This window comes from Clarias gariepinus, unplaced genomic scaffold (assembly GCF_024256425.1).
Source record: "Clarias gariepinus isolate MV-2021 ecotype Netherlands unplaced genomic scaffold, CGAR_prim_01v2 scaffold_35, whole genome shotgun sequence".
Taxonomy (NCBI): domain Eukaryota; kingdom Metazoa; phylum Chordata; class Actinopteri; order Siluriformes; family Clariidae; genus Clarias; species Clarias gariepinus.
In genome coordinates, this window is record NW_026521002.1 from 285001 (window position 1) to 305000 (window position 20000).

The following is a 20000-nucleotide window of genomic DNA, read 5'->3' on the forward strand; positions in this document are numbered from 1 at the left end:
AGAAATTGTCTGCACAGCTAAAAATATTCTCGAGTTCTAATCATTTTATTTAAATTAGATAAAAATTGTGAAACTTATTATAATAACACCGACGTTTAGAGTATTTTATATAAACCTAATCATCATTCCAGATGTTGTGCATTAAGCTCCACTCCTGACAGATGTTTATCTCATGTCCCCTCCCCATGCTGCTTACACTGAGCAGAGAGATGTTTGGGTGCTTGGACTCTCAAATCGCTGCTCCTGAATGATATGAGGGGATTGGTGCACAGAAGTGTGTGTGTGTGTGTGTGTGTGTGTGTGTGTGTGTGTGTGTGTGTGTGTGTGTTTCCATAGTTACAGTCAGCTGATCTGATGCGTAGCTTTATCCTGAGTGTGTGATTACTGAATCATGTTTAGTTTTACACAGTTAATACCCACAATGCACTGGGGCAGGACCTGCACAGCCCAGCTAGCTGCTCAGTGTGACGAAGGACCTCACGTCTCTGCTTCCAGCGTAAACGTAACAAATAAAACAAAGGAAGGACGAAACCCAAGGACACGGTGATTGTTTTCTAAAGGTCATCTTCTGTTGTCATGGAAACAGTCATTAAAAACATCTCAGGGCTCCGTATTAAGAGAAAACTACGGCTATAAGCATGTTTATTCTCCTGTGTGAACACACACACACACACACACACACACACACTGACTCTGCACCGCCACTGTGTTCACTAATGAAGACCAGCTGTGACTCAACCCTCATTAATGAGGTCATTTACATATTTAAATACAAGCTACTGATCTTCTGTGTAAGATGTTCTGAATTTCCTCCTCACATTCACCTGCTCAACAAAACACCAACCAATCAGGACGAGGGGGTGGGGCTACCCACCTGTCAATCATATCGAGTGTAAATCAGGTGTGTGATAACGAACGATAATGCTCCAGGTGATGCTAATAAGGTCAGAGTGTGTGTGTGTGTGTGTGTGTGTGTGTGTGTGTGAGAGAGAGAGAGAGACAGCTCAGTACCATAGCAACACACACCTGTACCGCTGTCTCTGAGACGTCTCTCTCAGCTCGGGATTAAAGCGAGTCTCAGCAATATCGTCTCCTCAAAGCCCTGCATTATTACTGCTGAGAGGTCTCACACACACACACACACACACACACACACACACACACACACAGGATGGGGAGAGCTGAGGAGTGCTGGTGCTGGGGCTGATACATCGCTCCACACTGTAGCTTCACACACAGTCATCACACACAGTCATGTGACCTCTCAGCGACACGCCCCCGAGAGCTGATGTGTGTTGTGTAAACATGTGACCTTCTCACCATCATGTTCCTCACCAGACTGTGTTCCACAAGGTGTTAGAGGAACGTTCTAGTAATGTTCCTAATGAGTTCGGAGGAGAACCGTACTGACTCAGGTATATCTCAGATTTGCCAAAGATGGTCTCTGGTCTAGCTGATGTAGCTGCACACACACACACACACACACACACACACACACATAGATCTCAGGTCATTTATTGGTTCCTGGTCAGAAGATACTTGGTGTACACTCAGAAGGTGAAGGTGGGCTCTCAGGCAGACGTAAACCAGACGAGCACGTTTCCACGATTCATGAGTGTGTGTGTGTGTGTGTGTGTGTGTGTGTGTGTGTGGAGTTACTGCAGTCTGGAGTGTGAGAGACACGCCGAGAGACTTGCAGCAGCGCTGTGGAGATCCGTCCTCAGGGAGAGCTCAGACAGGAGTGTATTCATCACACACACACACACACACACACACACACACACACACACTGACTCATGGTGATGGGGTCAGATCTCATAATGATACTAATAGACTGGATGTTAAAAAACGGATCGAATCTGTTTGGTGTAGTATGAGTTCTGATTAGTACCGTACTGGGTCAGAACCTACACACTACTGTTTTATACTGTAATCAATGGTGCAAAAGTCTTGACCCCCTCCTCATTTCTTTATACTTAATGAAATTAAATGATGTAGATTACATTAAATAAACATTTAAAATGTATGTAAGAACCTCAGCGGCGACCTCATCTCCCCTCTCGTCTGTTCCGACCCCTCAGCACCAGCGGGTACTGATCACCTCCTCATCATCTCTCATCATCTGCACCTGTTTCTCACTGGCTCAGGACTTTGGCTCGAACTCAGATGTTTTTATGCTTGAATGATTCATAGGTCAGTGTGTGACTGAACCAACACAAACACACACTCCTCTGAAACTGATCAGGTCCAGGGACTGGAGACCGAATAGAACCAGAGACAGAAATGTCCTTCAGGAAGACTGGAGAACTGTTCCTCTAAACTACATTAAATACACAAGAAAGTTTGAAGCAATTAAATGAGGGAGTCAAAACTTTTGCACTAGATAGATGAAGTGTATTCCTCCAGAGTGCAGAGGTCTGAACGGAGGACTGACCCACAGCTCCACTCCACTTCACACACGTTAAACTTCAGGGCTGTGTATTAGTGAGAGCACCATGACATGGTGGCATTAATCATCACACAGTGTTAACCCTGGTGCACACACACACACACACACACACACACACACACACACACACACACACACACGTGTTTACAGCAGGAGGATGGTCCGTGCCCAGGCTCGGCTCTTTAAATGTAAACAGTGAGCAGATTTCCCACGACTGGCCTTTTATAGCCTTCGTCCTCAGCGCAGTGTTTACATGACCACATGGGCGGGGCTTCCCCAGCAGCACCTCGGAACCCAAACAGAACCCTGGCACTCACGTCGGAGGTGTGAGGTTGTGTGTGTGTGTTAATCAGAGACACTGTTTGCTTTCAAAAACTCTTTGTAAAAACGCATCGTTTCTCATGTCGATGAATTCGTCTCGCCTTCGCGGCTATTTGATCATGTGATGTGCTAAACCACGCCCACTCTGAGAACCGGAACAGATCACGACAGAGGAGCGGTCAGACAGTGAGACATGACCTCAGTGACATCACTGACACCACCTCAGAAGATCCGTGTTCCTTAAACCCACACAGGCGTTACCCAGCGTACACTTCACCTGGCGTTAGTACTGAGTACTGTTATTATCAGGAGGATGTGATCAACACACACACACACACACACACACACACAGTGCTAATGACAGAAGTTCTCGCTGGTGAGGAGCAACACACTGTCAGATGTTCTAAGAGTTCGGCTGAAGTTTAGATCGTAACACTGCTGTAATTAAACATAGTTAATGTGTTGTTACTAAACTAACGAGTGAAGGATGTTACACTTACTGCACCAGCAGGTGTTCATTAACCAGGAGTGTGTGTGTTTCAGTGCTTGGCCCCTTGTTTTCATTTCTTCTACAGGAGACCATTATAGTTACATCAGAGGGTTTATATTCCTGAGATAAAGACCATCCCTGAGGTTTATTGCCCCCTCTCACCCCTGAGTGCCCCCCCCCTGCCCCCTGCCCCCCCCCCCCTTTCATTTCCTCTGTGTGATATAAAGCAGAGACAGCTCAGGCTTCTCTCAGATCAGAGCTTAAACAAACCGGCAGTGTTTAGGAGCCTCGTCCTGCAGCGGGACAGACGGAGTGTTTTAGGTTCTCTGGAATCTTCAGCAGCTCAGAGAAACATTCTGCACCAACACAAACATCACACTGACACCAGGGCCTCCAGAGAGCTCCTTAAATGTCCCTCCAAAAACCCAAAATACCCCTGTTACCCCACAAAACCCCACGAAACCCCACACTAGACACTAAAACCAGAAACTAGCCCTCACAGCCCCACAATCTTCCAAATACCCCTTAAATTCTCATCTAAAATACCCTGATACCCTCTGACACCCCACAATACCCCTGTGAAATTCCACATCACCCCCAAATAACCCCCATTCCCAACAATATCACACGTAACTCCCTAAAGGCCCTAGATACCCACATTCATCTTCTCTTTCCAGTTTATTTATTCAGAAGGGAACATCAGTGTGTGTGTGTGTGTGTGTGTGTGTGTGTGTGTGTGTGTGTGTGTGAATAGACACTGTGCAGTGCTGATGTGCTCAGTGGATGCTGTGAACTCATGCAGTAATAAACACCGTGCTCCCTCCTGCTGTGCTCTCTGTACACCATGAGTCATGTGAAGGTCACGGGATTAGATCTTATATTTATTTTTTGAAAGTTCCTGATCTATTTCAGACACGTACGTTCAGCAGTGGAACAGATTTTTATATTATATTATTTTTATCTTAAACCTTTTTTCTCACAGTGAGCTTTTACACACGCAGTAAAACAGTCAGACACCACGACCCTCATTCATCACCTGAATCACCATGAAACCTTCTGCCTGACCTCAATTAGTCTACTCACTTCATAGAGTAGTGTGTGTGTGTGTGTGTGTGTGTGTGTGTGTGTGTGTGTGTGTACTGCTCATGGACTTACTGTATCGAAAGTCCAAGGAGCTCAGTGCAGATCTGAGAGAGAGGATGTAGATCTACAAGAACGTCTTTCTGTAAACAAATCTGTAAACATCTGCAGATTCCAAGACCAGCTCAGGGTACTGTACACACTGTAAGGACACATAACTGGCAAGTGGAGCCACTTGGACAAATTCTGGAAGAAGAACCAAACTGTCCTCTTCAACTGAGACAAAACTTGTTCTGATGGTCAGGAACCACCAAGAACGTAAGAACTCCAAAATCCACACTATCAACCTTGAGTAAAGATTGCAGCTGACCACATGAACAAAGAAAAAGCCTTCTAAAGGAAAGTTCTGACCAGAGGTATGTTTAGAGACGAGGCCTTCAACCCCAAGAACACTGTAGAAGCTGTTAGGCATGGTGGTGGGAGCATCACACTCTGGGGCTGTTACTGTACATAGTAGATGGAATTATGAAGAAGGAGGAGCAGAACTTTAACAGAACCTCATCAGCTGGACAGTAAAACCAGGAGAAAACTATGAGTGCTCCACCAGGACTAAGACCTCAAACTAGTTTGGCCAACCCTTCTTTAAAATATGGAATTATCTCATTTTCTATAACATAAAAGTCTGTAAAGTTCTGTATTAAACTGATAAAGGACGCCATTTGTTCTGTGTTTTTAAGAATGAAAGTGAATTCAATGGGAGAGAAACGTTACAGTTCAGACTAAGACAGGGTGAGGTGTGTGTGTGTGTGTGTGTGTGTGTGTGTGTGTGTGTGTGTGTGTGTGTGTGTGTGAGACACAGTCAGTCAGTCAGTGGACAGACAGAAACCCCTCCTCTCCCTCAGCCTGTCTGTCACGGTATCTACCAACACAAATAGCAAGTTCAAATGACTTCATATAAATATACTATAGCATAAGGAAAATAATATACCAGGAGTGTTCAAGTCAAACTGGGAATTATGATGAACTTTCTCGTGACTGAAGGCATAAAAGTAAATGACCCCCCCCCCCCCCACCCCCCTCATCATTCATATATATAAATCAAATTCAAATTTTATTTGTCACATACACAGTCATACACAGTACGATATGCAGTGAAATGCTTATACGACCGCCGGTGACCTTAAAAAGAAAATAAAAAAACTATATATAAGGAATAAATATTAATAAAAGAAATAACATAAAATACAAAGGAAAATAAATGTAACTAGTAAAATGTACAACTGTACAAATAAGGGGATGTAAAAATAATAGAATATAGGAATATGGGGGGGGGAAATATATATATACAATTTTTTTAAGTGTTTTAAAGTGGCATTAAAATGTCTTAAAGTGTCAGAGTGGCAAAGTGTCACGTGCAATGGCAGATAAACATGTATTGTATAAAGTGACATGTGCAATGGCTTCAGATATGTAAATATGTATTGCATGAATGTGTCCATGATTGTCCAGTCAGTGTCAATGTTTAAAAGACATTAACTCCTGTGTGGTGTGTTGTGGTTGAGAGACCTTATCGCCTGCGGGAAGAAGCTCCTCCTCAGTCTCTCTGTGTTGGCCTTCAGGGAGAGGAATCGCTTCCCAGACCGCAACAGAGTAAACAGTCCATTGTTGGGATGGCTGAGGTCCTTCACGATCTTCCTGGCCTTGGTCCAGCACCGCTTGCTGTAGATCAAGTGCAGGTCAGGGAGCTCGGTGCGGATGATGCGCTCAGCTGATCGCACCACCCTCTGTAGAGCTCGTCTGTCCTGCATGGTGCTGTTTCCAAACCAGGTCGTAATGTTTCCCATCAGGATGCTCTCTATGGTACAGGAGTAGAAATTCCTGAGCACCTTAGAGGGCAGTCTAAAGTCTCTCAAGTGTCTGAGGTGGTAGAGACGCTGCCGGGCTTTTTTTTACCACGGTGTTGATGTGACAGGACCATGACAGGTCCTGCGTGATGTGAACACCGAGGTATCGAAAGCTGTCCACTCTCTCCACTGGGTTCTCATTGATGATGGGGGTCTGGTAGTTCCTCTACTGCTTTGTACTAAAGTCCACTATCAGCTCCTTTGTCTTGCTGACGTTCAGGAGGAGATTGTTCCTCTGGCACCAGTTCTCCAGATTTACAATCTCCTCTAGGTAGGCCGACTCATCATTGTTCGTGATCAGGCCCACCACGACAGTGTCGTCAGCAAACTTGATGACGGTGGTGGATTTGGTAGTGGCCACGCAGTCGTGGGTGTACAAAGAGTACAGCAGGGGGCTCAGAACACAACCCTGGGGGACTCCAGTGCTGAGAGTGATATATATATATATATATATATATATATATATAAATGAAAAACAAACAAATAAATAAATAAATAAATAAACAGTCCAATAAACATTAGGTGTGAGTGTTTGTGTATGTGTGTGTGTGTGTGTGTGTGTGTGTGTGTGTGTCTGTTATACTTCTTAGTCTTTTTCCTTCTGCTAACACTCCTCTCACTGTTCTAGGAGATTTCAACCTTCCATCTGATAAACCCCAATCTTCTTTCCTTCTCCCTCTCCTTAACTCCTTCTCTTTAACTCTAAACAGTTGCCCTCCTACACACAAGGCAGGAAATTCTCTCGACCTTGTTTTTTGCCGCCCTTCCCCAGTCACAGATATCACTACTATTCCTCTTCGTAAATCTGATCATTACCTGGTATCCTTCACCATAACCCTTCCTATTCTATGTAAACCTAACCACCAAAATGTCTCTCTTACCCGCAGAAACCTTCAGTCTGTCTCCCCTTCCTCTGTGTCTTCATACAGCCTATCATTCCTCCCAGACCCAGACTCCTTCTCCTCTCTACCACTAGAGACTGCGACTGAAACTTTCCTCTCCTCTCTCTCCTCATTCATCTATCTCCTTTGCCGTAATTTATCTCCCGCTGTAATCTAAAACAAGGAAGACGTCCTGTCCTGCTCCTTGGCTATCTGATGTACTGCGCAACAACAGGAGAGAATTAAGAACTGCGGAGAGAACATGGAATAAATCGCAACTTGATGCAGATCTTATCTCTTACCAGACTCTTCTCTCCAAATTCTCATGTGACGTGACTTCTGCCAAAACTACCTTGTTCAGACAAAAGTTGGAAGCCTTTGCACATGATCCTGGCAAACTCCACAACATCTTCTCCTCACTACTCAACCCACCGACTCCTCCTGCTCCTTTCTCTCTGCTGACGATTTTGCCACATTCTACGATGGGAAGATTGCAGCAATCCACCAGTCCTTTTATCCGCAATCCGCTCTCAACTCCTACGGCAGAACCTCAGGACCTTCCCTTCCTTAGCAGAATTCTCCAACCTGTTATCTGATGAGATTCAACAGATCATCTCGTCATCTAACCCCACCACCTGTTCATTAGACCCAATCCCTTCCACAATGCTCCAGGCCATCTCACGAAACCTGCTTCCCTTCACCACAGCCATCATCAACCATTCCATATCATCTGGTCATGTTCCTGCTGCTTTTAAGAAGGCAAGGGTTATTCCTATCCTCAAGAAACCCTGCCTGGACCAATCAAAAGTTAACAACTATCGCCCAGTATCACTGCTCTCTTTTATTTCCAAAATTCTTGAAAGAACTGTTTATAACCAAATGTCCTTTTATCTCTTACAGAACAACCTTAATGATCCCAACCAATCTGGATTCAAAGTGGCACATTTCACAGAGACTGCCCTTCTGTCAGTCACTGAGAAGCTCCATGCTGCCAGACTGTCATTTGTCCTCATCCTCCTGGACCTGTCAGCTGCATTTGACACGGTGAACCACAAGATTCTATTATCTATTCTTACAAGCCTTGGAATTTGTGGAACAGCGTGGCAATGGTTTGCTTCTTACCTAAAAGATAGGTCATATGAGGTAACATGGAGGGGATCTACATCTGCCCCACGTAGACTCTCTACTGGTGTCCCGCAGGGCTCAGTACTTGGTCCTCTTCTGTTCTCCCTCTATACCCGGTCTCTTGGTAAGGTCATACCACGCATGGATTTTCATACCATTTTTATACAGATGACACCCAACTTGTTCTCTCCTTTCCTCCCGCTGACACTCAGGTTTCCACCCGGATCTTAGCATGTCTGGCAGACATCTCATTCTGGATGGCTTCTCATCAGCTAAAGCTCTAGATTATTAACCTAGATTATTAAAGGTGTTTATGAGTTATAATAGATTATTAAAGGTGTTTATGAGTTATAATAGATTATTCAAGGCGTTTTTGAGTTATAATAGATTATTAAAGGTGTTTATGAGTTATAATAGATTATTAAAGGAGTTTATGAGTTATAATAGATTATTAAAGGTGTTTTATGAGTTATAATAGATTATTAAAGGTGTTTTATGAGTTATAATAGATTATTAAATGTGTTTATGAGTTATAATACAGTAGATTATTAAAGGTGTTTTATGAGTTATAATAAATTATTAAAGGTGTTCTATTTTGATTATTAAAGGTGTTTATGAGTTATAATAGATTATTAAAGGTGTTTTATTATGATTATTAAAGGTGTTTATGAGTTATAATAGATTATTAAAGGAGTCTATGAGTTATAATAGATTATTAAAGTTGTTTTATTAGTTATAATACATTATTAAAGGTGTTTTATGAGTTATAATAGATTATTAAAGGTGTTTATGAGTTATAATAGATTATTAAAGGTGTTTATGAGTTATAATAGATTATTAAATGTGTTTTATGAGTTATAATAGATTATTAAACGTGTTCTATTATGATTATTAAAGGTGTTTATGAGTAATAATAGATTATTAAAGGTGTTTATGAGTTATAATAGATTATTAAAGGTGTTTATGAGTTATAATAGATTATTAAAGGTGTTTTATGAGTTATAATAAATTATTAAAGGTGTTTATGAGTTATAATAGATTATTAAAGGTGTTCTATTATGATTATTAAAGGTGTTTATGAGTTATAATAGATTATTAAAGGTGTTTATGAGTTATAATAGATTATTAAAGGTGTTTATGAGTTATAATAGATTATTAAAGGTGTTTTATGAGTTATAATAGATTATTAAATGTGTTTATGAGTTATAATACATTAGATTATTAAAGGTGTTTTATGAGTTATAATAAATTTTTAAAGGTGTTCTATTATGATTATTAAAGGTGTTTATGAGTTATAATAGATTATTAAAGGTGTTCTATTATGATTATTAAAGGTGTTTATGAGTTATAATAGATTATTAAAGGAGTCTATGAGTTATAATAGCTTATTAAAGGTGTTTTATGAGTTATAATACATTATTAAAGGTGTTTTATGAGTTATAATAGATTATTAAAGGTGTTTATGAGTTATAATAGATTATTAAAGGTGTTTATGAGTTATTATAGATTATTAAATGTGTTTTATGAGTTATTATAGATTATTAAAGGTGTTTTATGAGTTATAATAAATTATTAAAGGTGTTTATGAGTTATAATAGATTATTAAACGTGTTCTATTATGATTATTAAAGGTGTTTATGAGTTATAATAGATTATTAAAGGAGTTTATGAGTTATAATAGATTATTAAAGGAGTTTATGAGTTATAATAGATTATTAAATGTGTTTATGAGTTATAATAGATTATTAAAGGAGTTTATGAGTTATAATAGATTATTAAATGTGTTTATGAGTTATAATAGATTATTAAAGGAGTTTATGAGTTATAATAAATTATTAAAGGTGTTTATGAGTTATAATAGATTATTAAATGTGTTTTATGAGTTATAATAAATTATTAAAGGTGTTTATGAGTTATAATAGATTATTAAAGGTGTTTATCTGTTATAATAGATTATTAAAGGTGTTTATGAGTTATAATAGATTATTAAAGGTGTTTATGAGTTATAATAGATTATTAAATGTGTTTATGAGTTATAATAGATTATTAAATGTGTTTATGAGTTATAATAGATTATTAAAGGTGTTTATGAGTTATAATAGATTATTAAATGTGTTTATGAGTTATAATAGATTATTAAATGTGTTTATGAGTTATAATAGATTATTAAATGTGTTTATGAGTTATAATAGATTATTAAAGGTGTTTATGAGTTATAATAGATTATTAAATGTGTTTATGAGTTATAATAGATTATTAAAGGTGTTTATGAGTTATAATAGATTATTAAAGGTGTTTTATGAGTTATTATAGATTATTAAAGGTGTTTTATGAGTTATAATAAATTATTAAAGGTGTTTATCTGTTATAATAGATTATTAAAGGTGTTTATGAGTTATAATAGATTATTAAATGTGTTTATGAGTTATAATAGATTATTAAATGTGTTTATGAGTTATAATAGATTATTAAAGGTGTTTATGAGTTATAATAGATTATTAAAGGTGTTTATGAGTTATAATAGATTATTAAATGTGTTTATGAGTTATAATAGATTATTAAAGGTGTTTTATGAGTTATAATAGATTATTAAATGTGTTTATGAGTTATAATAGATTATTAAATGTGTTTATGAGTTATAATAGATTATTAAAGGTGTTTATGAGTTATAATAGATTATTAAATGTGTTTATGAGTTATAATAGATTATTAAAGGTGTTTATGAGTTATAATAGATTATTAAATGTGTTTATGAGTTATAATAGATTATTAAAGGTGTTTATGAGTTATAATAGATTATTAAAGGTGTTTATGAGTTATAATAGATTATTAAAGGTGTTTATGAGTTATAATAGATTATTAAAGGTGTTTATGAGTTATAATAGATTATTAAAGGTGTTTATGAGTTATAATAGATTATTAAATGTGTTTATGAGTTATAATAGATTATTAAAGGTGTTTTATGAGTTATAATAAATTATTAAAGGTGTTTATGAGTTATAATAGATTATTAAAGGTGTTTATCTGTTATAATAGATTATTAAAGGTGTTTATGAGTTATAATAGATTATTAAAGGTCTTTTGTTGTTTTAAAGACTGGACCACGTGTTTGTCCTGTAAACTGCTGCTCCCTGCTGGTGATTTAGCGAAACTCTGTTTTTTTTTTTTTTTTTTTCGACGCCTCGGCGCCGGATGTGACGTCAGCACTTCCTCCGGCTGGTCTCATAGTAACGGGTGTAAACACACTGCGCTTCGTGATTAACCGCTCCATAATGAGAGGAGTGAAGAGAGAGGGATAAAGGAAGAACAAGTGTGTGTGTGTGTGTGTGTGTGTGTGTGTGTGTGTGTGTGTGTGTGGAGAGATCTTTAGAGCTTCAGCAGTATGTCTGAGGAGGATCACTGCAGCACTCTGACCCACAGCACGAGACACAGAACCTCCAGGAGAACCGCCTTCCAGGTCTCACACACTCACACACACACACACACTCACGCACACTCACTGACACACACACACACACACACACACTGACACATGTTGAAGCTGCTGCCTCTGCTGATTATTATTATTATTATTATTATTATTATTATTGTTGTTGTTGTTGTTATTATTATTGTTCTTATGATGATGATGATGATTAGGATGAGCTGGAGGCGGCGGTGAGCGAGCGAGCGGTCCGAACACGAGCGTCTCATTCTAACTCTAACGACTTTAACCACCATGATGATGATGATGATGATGATGATGATGGTCAGTTTATAAGGTTTTCTACAAAACAATCCACTTTTACATCAGCAGAACTGATCTGTCAAGATATTCTACAACTGATTGAGTGTGTGTGTGTGTGTGTGTGTGTGTGTGTGTGTGTGAGAGATTAGATCATAAACAAACCTGATGAAAATTAATAATGATGAATCAGACGGTTGTCTCTCTGCAGACGTCCTCAAAGAGCTGCTCAAGACGAGGAGGAAGAAGATCGACGTGTCAAGAACAAAACCCTCCATCAGTGACTTTACACCATCTGATGATGAGGAGAACATCAGACCTAAACGGGTCTCCTTCCTGAAAAGTCAGAGGAACTTTCACACTCTCGGATCAGACTCTGTGAGATCAGACACCCTGAGATCAGACACCCTGAGATCAGATGACATGAGATCAGACACCCTGAGATCAGACACCGTAAGATCAGACGCCGTGAGATCAGACACTGTGAAATCAGACCCCCTGACATCAAACTTTGTGAGATCAGGCGCTGTGAGATCAGACACCCTGAGATCAGACGCTACGAGATCACCCCTACAATCCAGCCAATCAGAATCTCCTGCGGTGAAAAAGAGCCAATCAGAATCGTCCGTGCCTCTGAACTCAGACAACAGCCAATGGGGATCCAGCTCTGAGGGTGAGCTCACACCCCTTAGATCTCAGTCAGCTCTTCTTTAGAATAAAGAATAATGTGTGTGTGTGTGTGTGTGTGTGTGTGTGTGTGTGTGTGGACTTCTAATGATGTTAATATAATCACACTATTTAGTTTTTCACTACATCACCACACACACACACACACACACACATGCATATGCAGAGGGATGTACTGATGTAATTTACCTGTGCGCAGGTGTGTTAGAGGCCACGCCCCCGACACCCGCCCCCCGGCAGCGAGCTCCTCCCTCTCCTGTCGCTGCGTGTGATGTAAAGAACGTTCAAACACAAAGCAGAGCTGCTGCATCACCCGAGAGCACCAAACACACAGCAGGGAATTCTGGGAGTGATGCGGGACAGGTGAGTACAGGAAGTACAGGTGGAGCTCACGCCCAGTCAGGGGAGGCGGCGGCTTCTCTATCTTCTGTGGGTTTTGTACTAATTAGAATGTGGAGACACACACTCACACACACACGATGATGATATCGTCATAAACACTGTACAGATAAATGCTGAATTCTTACACACCTCAAGTGTCTCAGTAATCCAGATTATTCAGTCATTTTTGTGTCCTTGCTGTTGTTTGCAGGACGATGTGTCTGTGACCCTGAACACACACTCCAGGCCAATAGAGGGCGCTGAGAGCACAGGTAATACACTCTAAAGTTAGTGCAGCAGGTGGTGTGTGTGATGTTCTTCATAGAAACTTAATCTTCTGTAACGCTGCAGGTCTCACAGGTGAAGAACCGAGAGACCAGGAGAAACATCAGGTGTGTTTCAGGTCGTGTCTCTGTCACTTTAATAATTCTATAAACTATAATAAATATAAGTGCCAGTAAGCGTTACTTTATTGTTTGTTTTGTTTGGTGTAGCTCGGGTGTGATCTCGGTGTAACGTCCCCCAGACTGCGAGTCAGGTCAGTTCGGCTTCTGTTCCTAATCAAATCTAATTGGATCCTCAGCGCCGTCTTCTACGTCTCCATCTGCTGCGTTTCAGATCTCCAGAGTCTCGACCAGGAAGCTCCAGGAGGGCCAGGAGAACGCCGCTCTACAGCACAGAGTCCAGATATCTGGGAACGTTAAAGGTTCTGGAGCAGAAGGCGTGTTTACAGGAGACGGGACCCGACACGGTGGATTCGCTGCGAGCCGCCATTTATCAGGTCCGATTCAGACAAGACGTTTACTGCAGAGTGTAAACGCGCTTTAGGAGCTGCGGTCTAAACGCTCCGCTCTAAACCCTGAGATCCATCAGCACAGGACGCAGAACTCATAACTCACATGAGTGGGTTATTACATCATTAAATGGATCAACCAATCAGATAAACATATGCAAATAAGGCCCATGCATTAATGTGCTTATCAAGAGAAGGGCGTAGGCCATGGGGCATGGGGGTGTGGCTAATGTGCATATTCACAGCAGCTGAACTTATTTATTTAAATATCATCAGTAATTAGAGCTTTTTTCATTCCAGAACATTCTACTCACATTAGCATATTAATTAGATTTAATAAAATGACATGTATATTTAGATTTAATTTGTGGAAGGATTTTTAAATTCAGCTGATAATAATAATAATAATAATAAGGCGGTGCTACACATTTGGAGGTTTAGAGGTGTCCCGGTGTGGTCCAGGCCAGAGCTGTGGGTAGGAGCGCCCCCGTGTGGGAGGGGCAAACTCTCTCCTGGGTGTGGAGAAGAGCAGAAATCTCTCACATCCCAGAGTCTATAACAACGGACTCGTCTGTTTTTGCCCACAGGACTGGTTGAAGAGGAAAGAAGAGAATCTGCAGGCGACGTTCAGAGCAAAAAAACAAGAAGAAAAACTGAAAGAGGAGAGAAAAGCCGAGGTGATGTCACTGTGTTCAGTCTCACTTTGTTACACACTGATAACGTGTGCTGACCTTTCAAAATGATTAGCTTTGAATCTGTTCCATTATTTGATCTGTAGTCCTAAGTGTGTGTTTGTGTGTTAGAGGTTTAAAGTGTAAAACTTCAGGAGTTTTATGTGTGTTTATGTGACTGAGAGTTTCTAAAATCCATCTGGGGAGCCTGAGGGGGAGGGGCCTAAAGGGGAGGAGCCTGAGGGGGAGGGGCTTGAAAAGGAGGAGCCTGGAGGGTTACAGACGCACTTTATTACAGATCTATTATAGTGATGTTATTATACTTTATTTGTTCATTAAAATAATATAATTTGTTGGTATTAAAACACTGCTGATGAAACTGTGTAAAACTCAACATGAGGGATTGAAGTGTTTCTGCATTACAGGAGAAGGCGAGTAAGAAAGCAGAAGCCAGAGCCTCGTATGAAGCCTGGAAAGAGAAGAAACGTGAAGCTCTGAGGGAGACGATCCGAAAAAAACAGGAGGAGCTTAAAAAACTACAGAGAGAGATGGAGGACAAGGAGGAGAAGAAGGAAACTGCAAAACGGGTAAAACATCAACGCAACAAACAGGTTAAGACTCGGGTTAGAGACGGGGGGGTATCAGCTGGGTTAGAGACGAAATGGGAGGGATCAGTCTGGGTACAGACAGAGGAGGAGGGATCAGTCTGGGTTACAGACAGAGAAGGAGGGGTCGGTCGAGGTTACAGACAGAGGAGGAGGGGTCAGTCGGGGGTACAGACAGAGGAGGAGGGGTCAGTCGGGGGTACAGACAGAGGAGGAGGGATCAGTCTGGGTACAGACAGAGGAGGAGGGATCAGTCGGGGTTACAGACAGAGGAGGAGGGGTCAGTCGGGGGTACAGACAGAGGAGGAGGGGTCAGTTGGGGGTACAGACAGAGGAGGAGGGGTCAGTCGGGGGTACAGACAGAGGAGGAGGGGTCAGTCGGGGTTACAGACAGAGGAGGAGGGGTCAATTGTGCTACAGAGGAGGAGGGGTCAGTTGGGGTTACAGACAGAGGAGGAGGGGTCAGTCGGGGGTACAGACAGAGGAGGAGGGGTCAGTCGGGGTTACAGACAGAGGAGGAGGGGTCAATTGTGCTACAGAGGAGGAGGGGTCAGTTGGGGTTACAGACAGAGAAGGAGGGGTCGGTCGAGGTTACAGACAGAGGAGGAGGGGTCAGTCGGGGGTACAGACAGAGGAGGAGGGGTCAGTCGGGGGTACAGACAGAGGAGGAGCGGTCAGTCGGGGGTACAGACAGAGGAGGAGGGGTCAGTCGGGGGTACAGACAGAGGAGGAGGGGTCAGTCGGGGTTACAGACAGAGGAGGAGGGGTCAATTGTGCTACAGAGGAGGAGGGGTCAGTCGGGGGTACAGACAGAGGAGAAGGGGTCAATTGTGCTACAGAGGAGGAGGGGTCAGTTGGGGTTACAGACAGAGGAGGAGGGGTCAGTCGGGGGTACCGACACAGGAGGAAGGGTCAGTCGGGGTTACAGATAAAGGAGGAGGGGTCAGTCGGGGTAACAGACAAAGGAGGAGGGGTCAATCGGGCTAAAGACAGGAGGAGGGGTCAGTCAGGGGTACAGACAAAAGAGGGGGGGTCAGTCAGGGGTACAGACAGAGGAGGAGGGGTCAGTCGGGGTTACAGACAGAGGAGGAGGAGGAAGGGTCAGTCGAGGGTACAGACGGAGGAGGGGAGGGGTCAGTCGCTCACAAGGGGGGTTTCTGAGGTTACATATTTGGGGGGGAGGAGTCAGTTGGGTATCTGACGGGTCATTTAGGTTCCAGATGTTGGAGTCAGAAGGTACAGATTGGGAGAACCAGTGAGGGTACAGACGGAGGGGTCGAGGTCACTTGGCTTACAGATGGAGGGCACCTGTGTGATGTTCTCTCTCCTCTTCTTCAGGTTTTTGACAAATGGAAACAAGAACATGATGAACTTCTCCGTGCGCAGCGAGAAAAACAGCTACAGACTGAAAACAGACTAAAAGAGGAAAAAAGGAGAGAAAAAGAAGAGAGGAAGAGTGAGAGTCGGTGTTCATTCGCTCAGTGGTGAGGAGATGATTTACTCTGAGATGTTTAACAGTGCTGTGAAACTCCTTCATCATCAGGAACCTTCAGAGACACTGAGAGACGTCTCCACTCTCACCGGGGTCCACACCGTCTGGTCGCTCTCACTCTCTCTGATGTTTCTGTACAGATGTTGAGATGTGTAGTTTCCCTGGACTGTAGTTGTGTGTGTGTGTGTGTGTGTGTGTGTGTGTGTGTGTGTGTGTGTGTGGTGTTTGTTTCCTCTCTCTCAGGAGCGACAGGAAGAAGGAGGTGATTGAGGATAAGCTGAAGTTTGAACGCAGGAAGCAGAGGATCAGAGAGATAGAGGATCAGTATGAGAAGGAGGAGAAAGAGAAGACGGCGCTCGAGCTGTACGATCAGTGGCTGGTGTGTGAACAGGGAGTCGCTCGCCTTGTCTTCTCTCACTCCTGCAGCACAAGGATCGGATCAGATCAGATCCACGATACGAGTCCGAGTGAAGAGGTTGTTTTTCACAAGAGTGTTTTTTTTTCTTCACAGAGACGGAAAGAACTCGAGCAGAAACAAGAGCGGAGAGAAAGAAAGATGAGGGCGGGTGTAGTGGAGGAGCCGCCGCCGGCCCCGTGGAGCCCCCCGAACAGGACCATCCCCTTTGGGAAATAATCCTCATCATACAGCTGGACACACGGCCACTTTATTAGGAACGTGCACACAGATTGGGGGCGGGGGGAGGAGTTGGGAGGGAGGAGTGTCTGATCAGTAGGAGGAGTTTCATCTCTCTGATGTCTCATCTGAAGAGGAACCGAAACTCCTCGTGTCTGTGTTATTTTAGACTCCGTGTGGGTGTTCCTTATAAAGTGGCCAGTGGGCGTGTCTCTGCGGGAGCACTGATGGATCGACCCCCTGGTGACTCTGACAGTAATAGACGGACGCGTGCGCAGCTCCGAGTCTGATCTAATTATGAGTCTGATTAATGCAGCTGTGTGAGAGTCTGATAAGAGCTTCAGCGGAAGAACAACAGTAACGGAAATCCTCAGGGGGGCAGCGGGTCGAGGAGCACACACACACACACACACACACACACCACGGATGTCCTGCAACACAGATTGTACATAATAATAATAATAATAATAATAATAATAATAATAAAGTAAGTTTTTCATATCTTTAAATGTCTGAAGGTGTTTAATGTCACTGCACTGTAGTGTGTGTGTGTGTGTGTGTGTGTGTGTGTGTGAGAAATCCTGCTGCAGACGTTTATAGATGTGTTTTCTCATTCAAAGTAACACGAGCGTTTAGTTTGAAATGAACCCGTGAACACACACCATGATGAGATTAAAGTGTAAACATCACACCTGAGTGTTTGGTTTAACTCCACTTCCTGTCCTAACCGTACCATGTGCTAGACATCTACCAGTTCTTGTTGTAACTTCACGATTTAACTTAGTTTCCTTTACCTGTTATAACTCCACTTCCTGTTTCCTGTGATAGTTAGCATGCTAACCCGTTCACCCGCTAATCAGAAAGCTGATACGGACAGACGCCAGCGTCCGCGCTCCTGAGAGGGGACAGGACGGGATCCAGATCGGTCCATTGGTGTTTTTTAGCTTTAATGACATCACAAACTGAGCTTGCTGTAGCCCCGCCCACAAGGTTAAACGTTTGAACCTGACACTTCTGGGTTCAGCGTGAGGTTTAACACAATCACATCCCAATTACTGTCACTTTGTATACTCATGTTTATTCATGAACCATCAGGACTCTTTAATGAGAGCGAAGCTGTAGAGTGACGACTTTATTCTTCTAATTAATGTTGGAATCATCTACAGTGACGTCCAGGTGACCTTTAAAGTCACCATTCTGAAATATTCAGGAACATTCGTGTCTATTTATTCAGCACTAATCTGCAATGGAGTGTGTGTGTGTGTGTGTGTGTGTGTGTGTGTGTGTGTGTGCCCAGCAGGACGTCAGTGATCAGTCGTTCAGTCACATGTCATGAATCTGTAAAGTGTTGTGTGTGTGTGTGTGTGTGAGTCTGAACTGCTCTAAGTGACAACAGTAAATGAAATTAGTGTGTTAATATTCACACACGAGGCAGAGCGTCGTCTAATCATCAGTAATTAGTCTCAGTCTGATGATGTCACTGCCGTCCTCTCGTCTCTCCGTGTGAACTTTTAAACTAACACCGTTATAATTCACATGAGCACCTGATGTGTGATCGGATCTCAGTGACGGGTCAGAGGTCCAACGTGTCTGATTCACATGAGCGGATGTTAATGATTTAGAGATAAACAGAAACAGTGATCATGCTGATGTTGATGACTTGACGTCCTCTGACAGTAAACACAGTGATAAACCTGTTACTATGGAAACCAGAACGCATCAGAACAAAAGTGTAAATGCATCAAGTTCAGCCTTTATTTGTCATATATACATTAGTGTACAGTGAGGGCGGGGTCAGGGTGCGGCGTCAGACATGAGACACGCCCCCTGGAGCTATTAGAGGGGGTAATCAAGGGCCCTAACCCCCTGAGCTACCCCTGCACTGACGGTGTAACCCTGTACAAACCTGCACTACTGTCAGAGCTGCTGTTATAGAGAACTAATCAACAGCTTCTGACCAATCAGAGCGCAGGACCGGTGCAACACAGAAGAGACATGAACAGTTAAACAGACATATACACATGTTTTTAAGCAGACTGTGTGTGTGTGTGTGTGTGTGTGTGTAAGAGAGACAGAGAGCTTTTCAGAAAGCATTGCGAGCGTGTGTGCTGGTTATAAACACTGAAATGTGCGAACATGGGGTTTAAACTCATAACCTTCACATGATGGTGTAATAAATTTCTGCTGCTCGTCCTTGTTTTGACGTCACTGCAGATCCTCGAGTCGGTTTATCGCCTGCGCTGGAGCCAAGTTCAGGACTAAACCAAACAAAAACCTATAGATCCAGGACATAAATTCACTGTGTGTGTGTGTGTGTGTGTGTGCGTGTGTGTGTGTGTGTGTGTGTGTGTGTGTAACTCTGAGAGTCCAATGTACAGCTGGCGTACAGCACCCCTCCCTGACCCTATTATTAACTTCACTTTGATTTGGTACATCACACACACACACACACACACACACACACACACACACACACACACACACACACACTGCCTATAGATTAGATGCGGTGTTTACTTTGTGCAGCTGTGACTCCGTCCCTGTTGTCCGTCATGTTAAAGGCGCGGTCGTGTCCCGCCGTGTCAGGGCTGTAAGCCGGGCGGAGCCGGACGCCGTGGCGTTACTGAGCGCGAGACGCAGTGCAGGTACACCCGCGCGACAACCCACCGTCTGTCACGTCACAACTTTATCAGGTTTGCTGGACGAAGAACGTCTGACCTGCATCAGTGTCACTGCGAATGATAGTCTCGTCTTTATATCAAT

General features: G+C 42.6%; 1 protein-coding gene across 1 annotated transcript; it reads left to right on the top strand.

Moving 5' to 3' along the window:
• Positions 1-11496: 11496 nt before the first annotated feature.
• map9 (microtubule-associated protein 9) lies at positions 11497-17675 on the top strand. The gene is made up of 13 exons (XM_053490926.1): positions 11497-11707; positions 11890-11994; positions 12185-12647; positions 12861-13024; positions 13254-13314; positions 13394-13434; positions 13537-13580; positions 13661-13823; positions 14423-14512; positions 14932-15093; positions 16450-16595; positions 16847-16982; positions 17115-17675. Exons 1-13 carry the CDS (start codon positions 11633-11635, stop codon positions 17235-17237), a joined length of 1773 nt encoding a protein of 590 aa, XP_053346901.1. The 5' UTR covers positions 11497-11632; the 3' UTR covers positions 17238-17675.
• Positions 17676-20000: the final 2325 nt, after the last annotated feature.

Excerpts from the sequence above, each read along its gene's own strand:
- map9 (XM_053490926.1), top strand. The coding sequence starts at position 11,633 with ATGTCTGAGGAGGATCACTGCAGCACTCTGACCCACAGCACGAGACAC. Across the intron at positions 11,995-12,184 it reads ATGATGATGATGATGATGAT|GACGTCCTCAAAGAGCTGCT; the intron begins GATGGTCAGTTT and ends TGTCTCTCTGCA. Across the intron at positions 16,596-16,846 it reads CGGTGTTCATTCGCTCAGTG|GAGCGACAGGAAGAAGGAGG; the intron begins GTGAGGAGATGA and ends CCTCTCTCTCAG.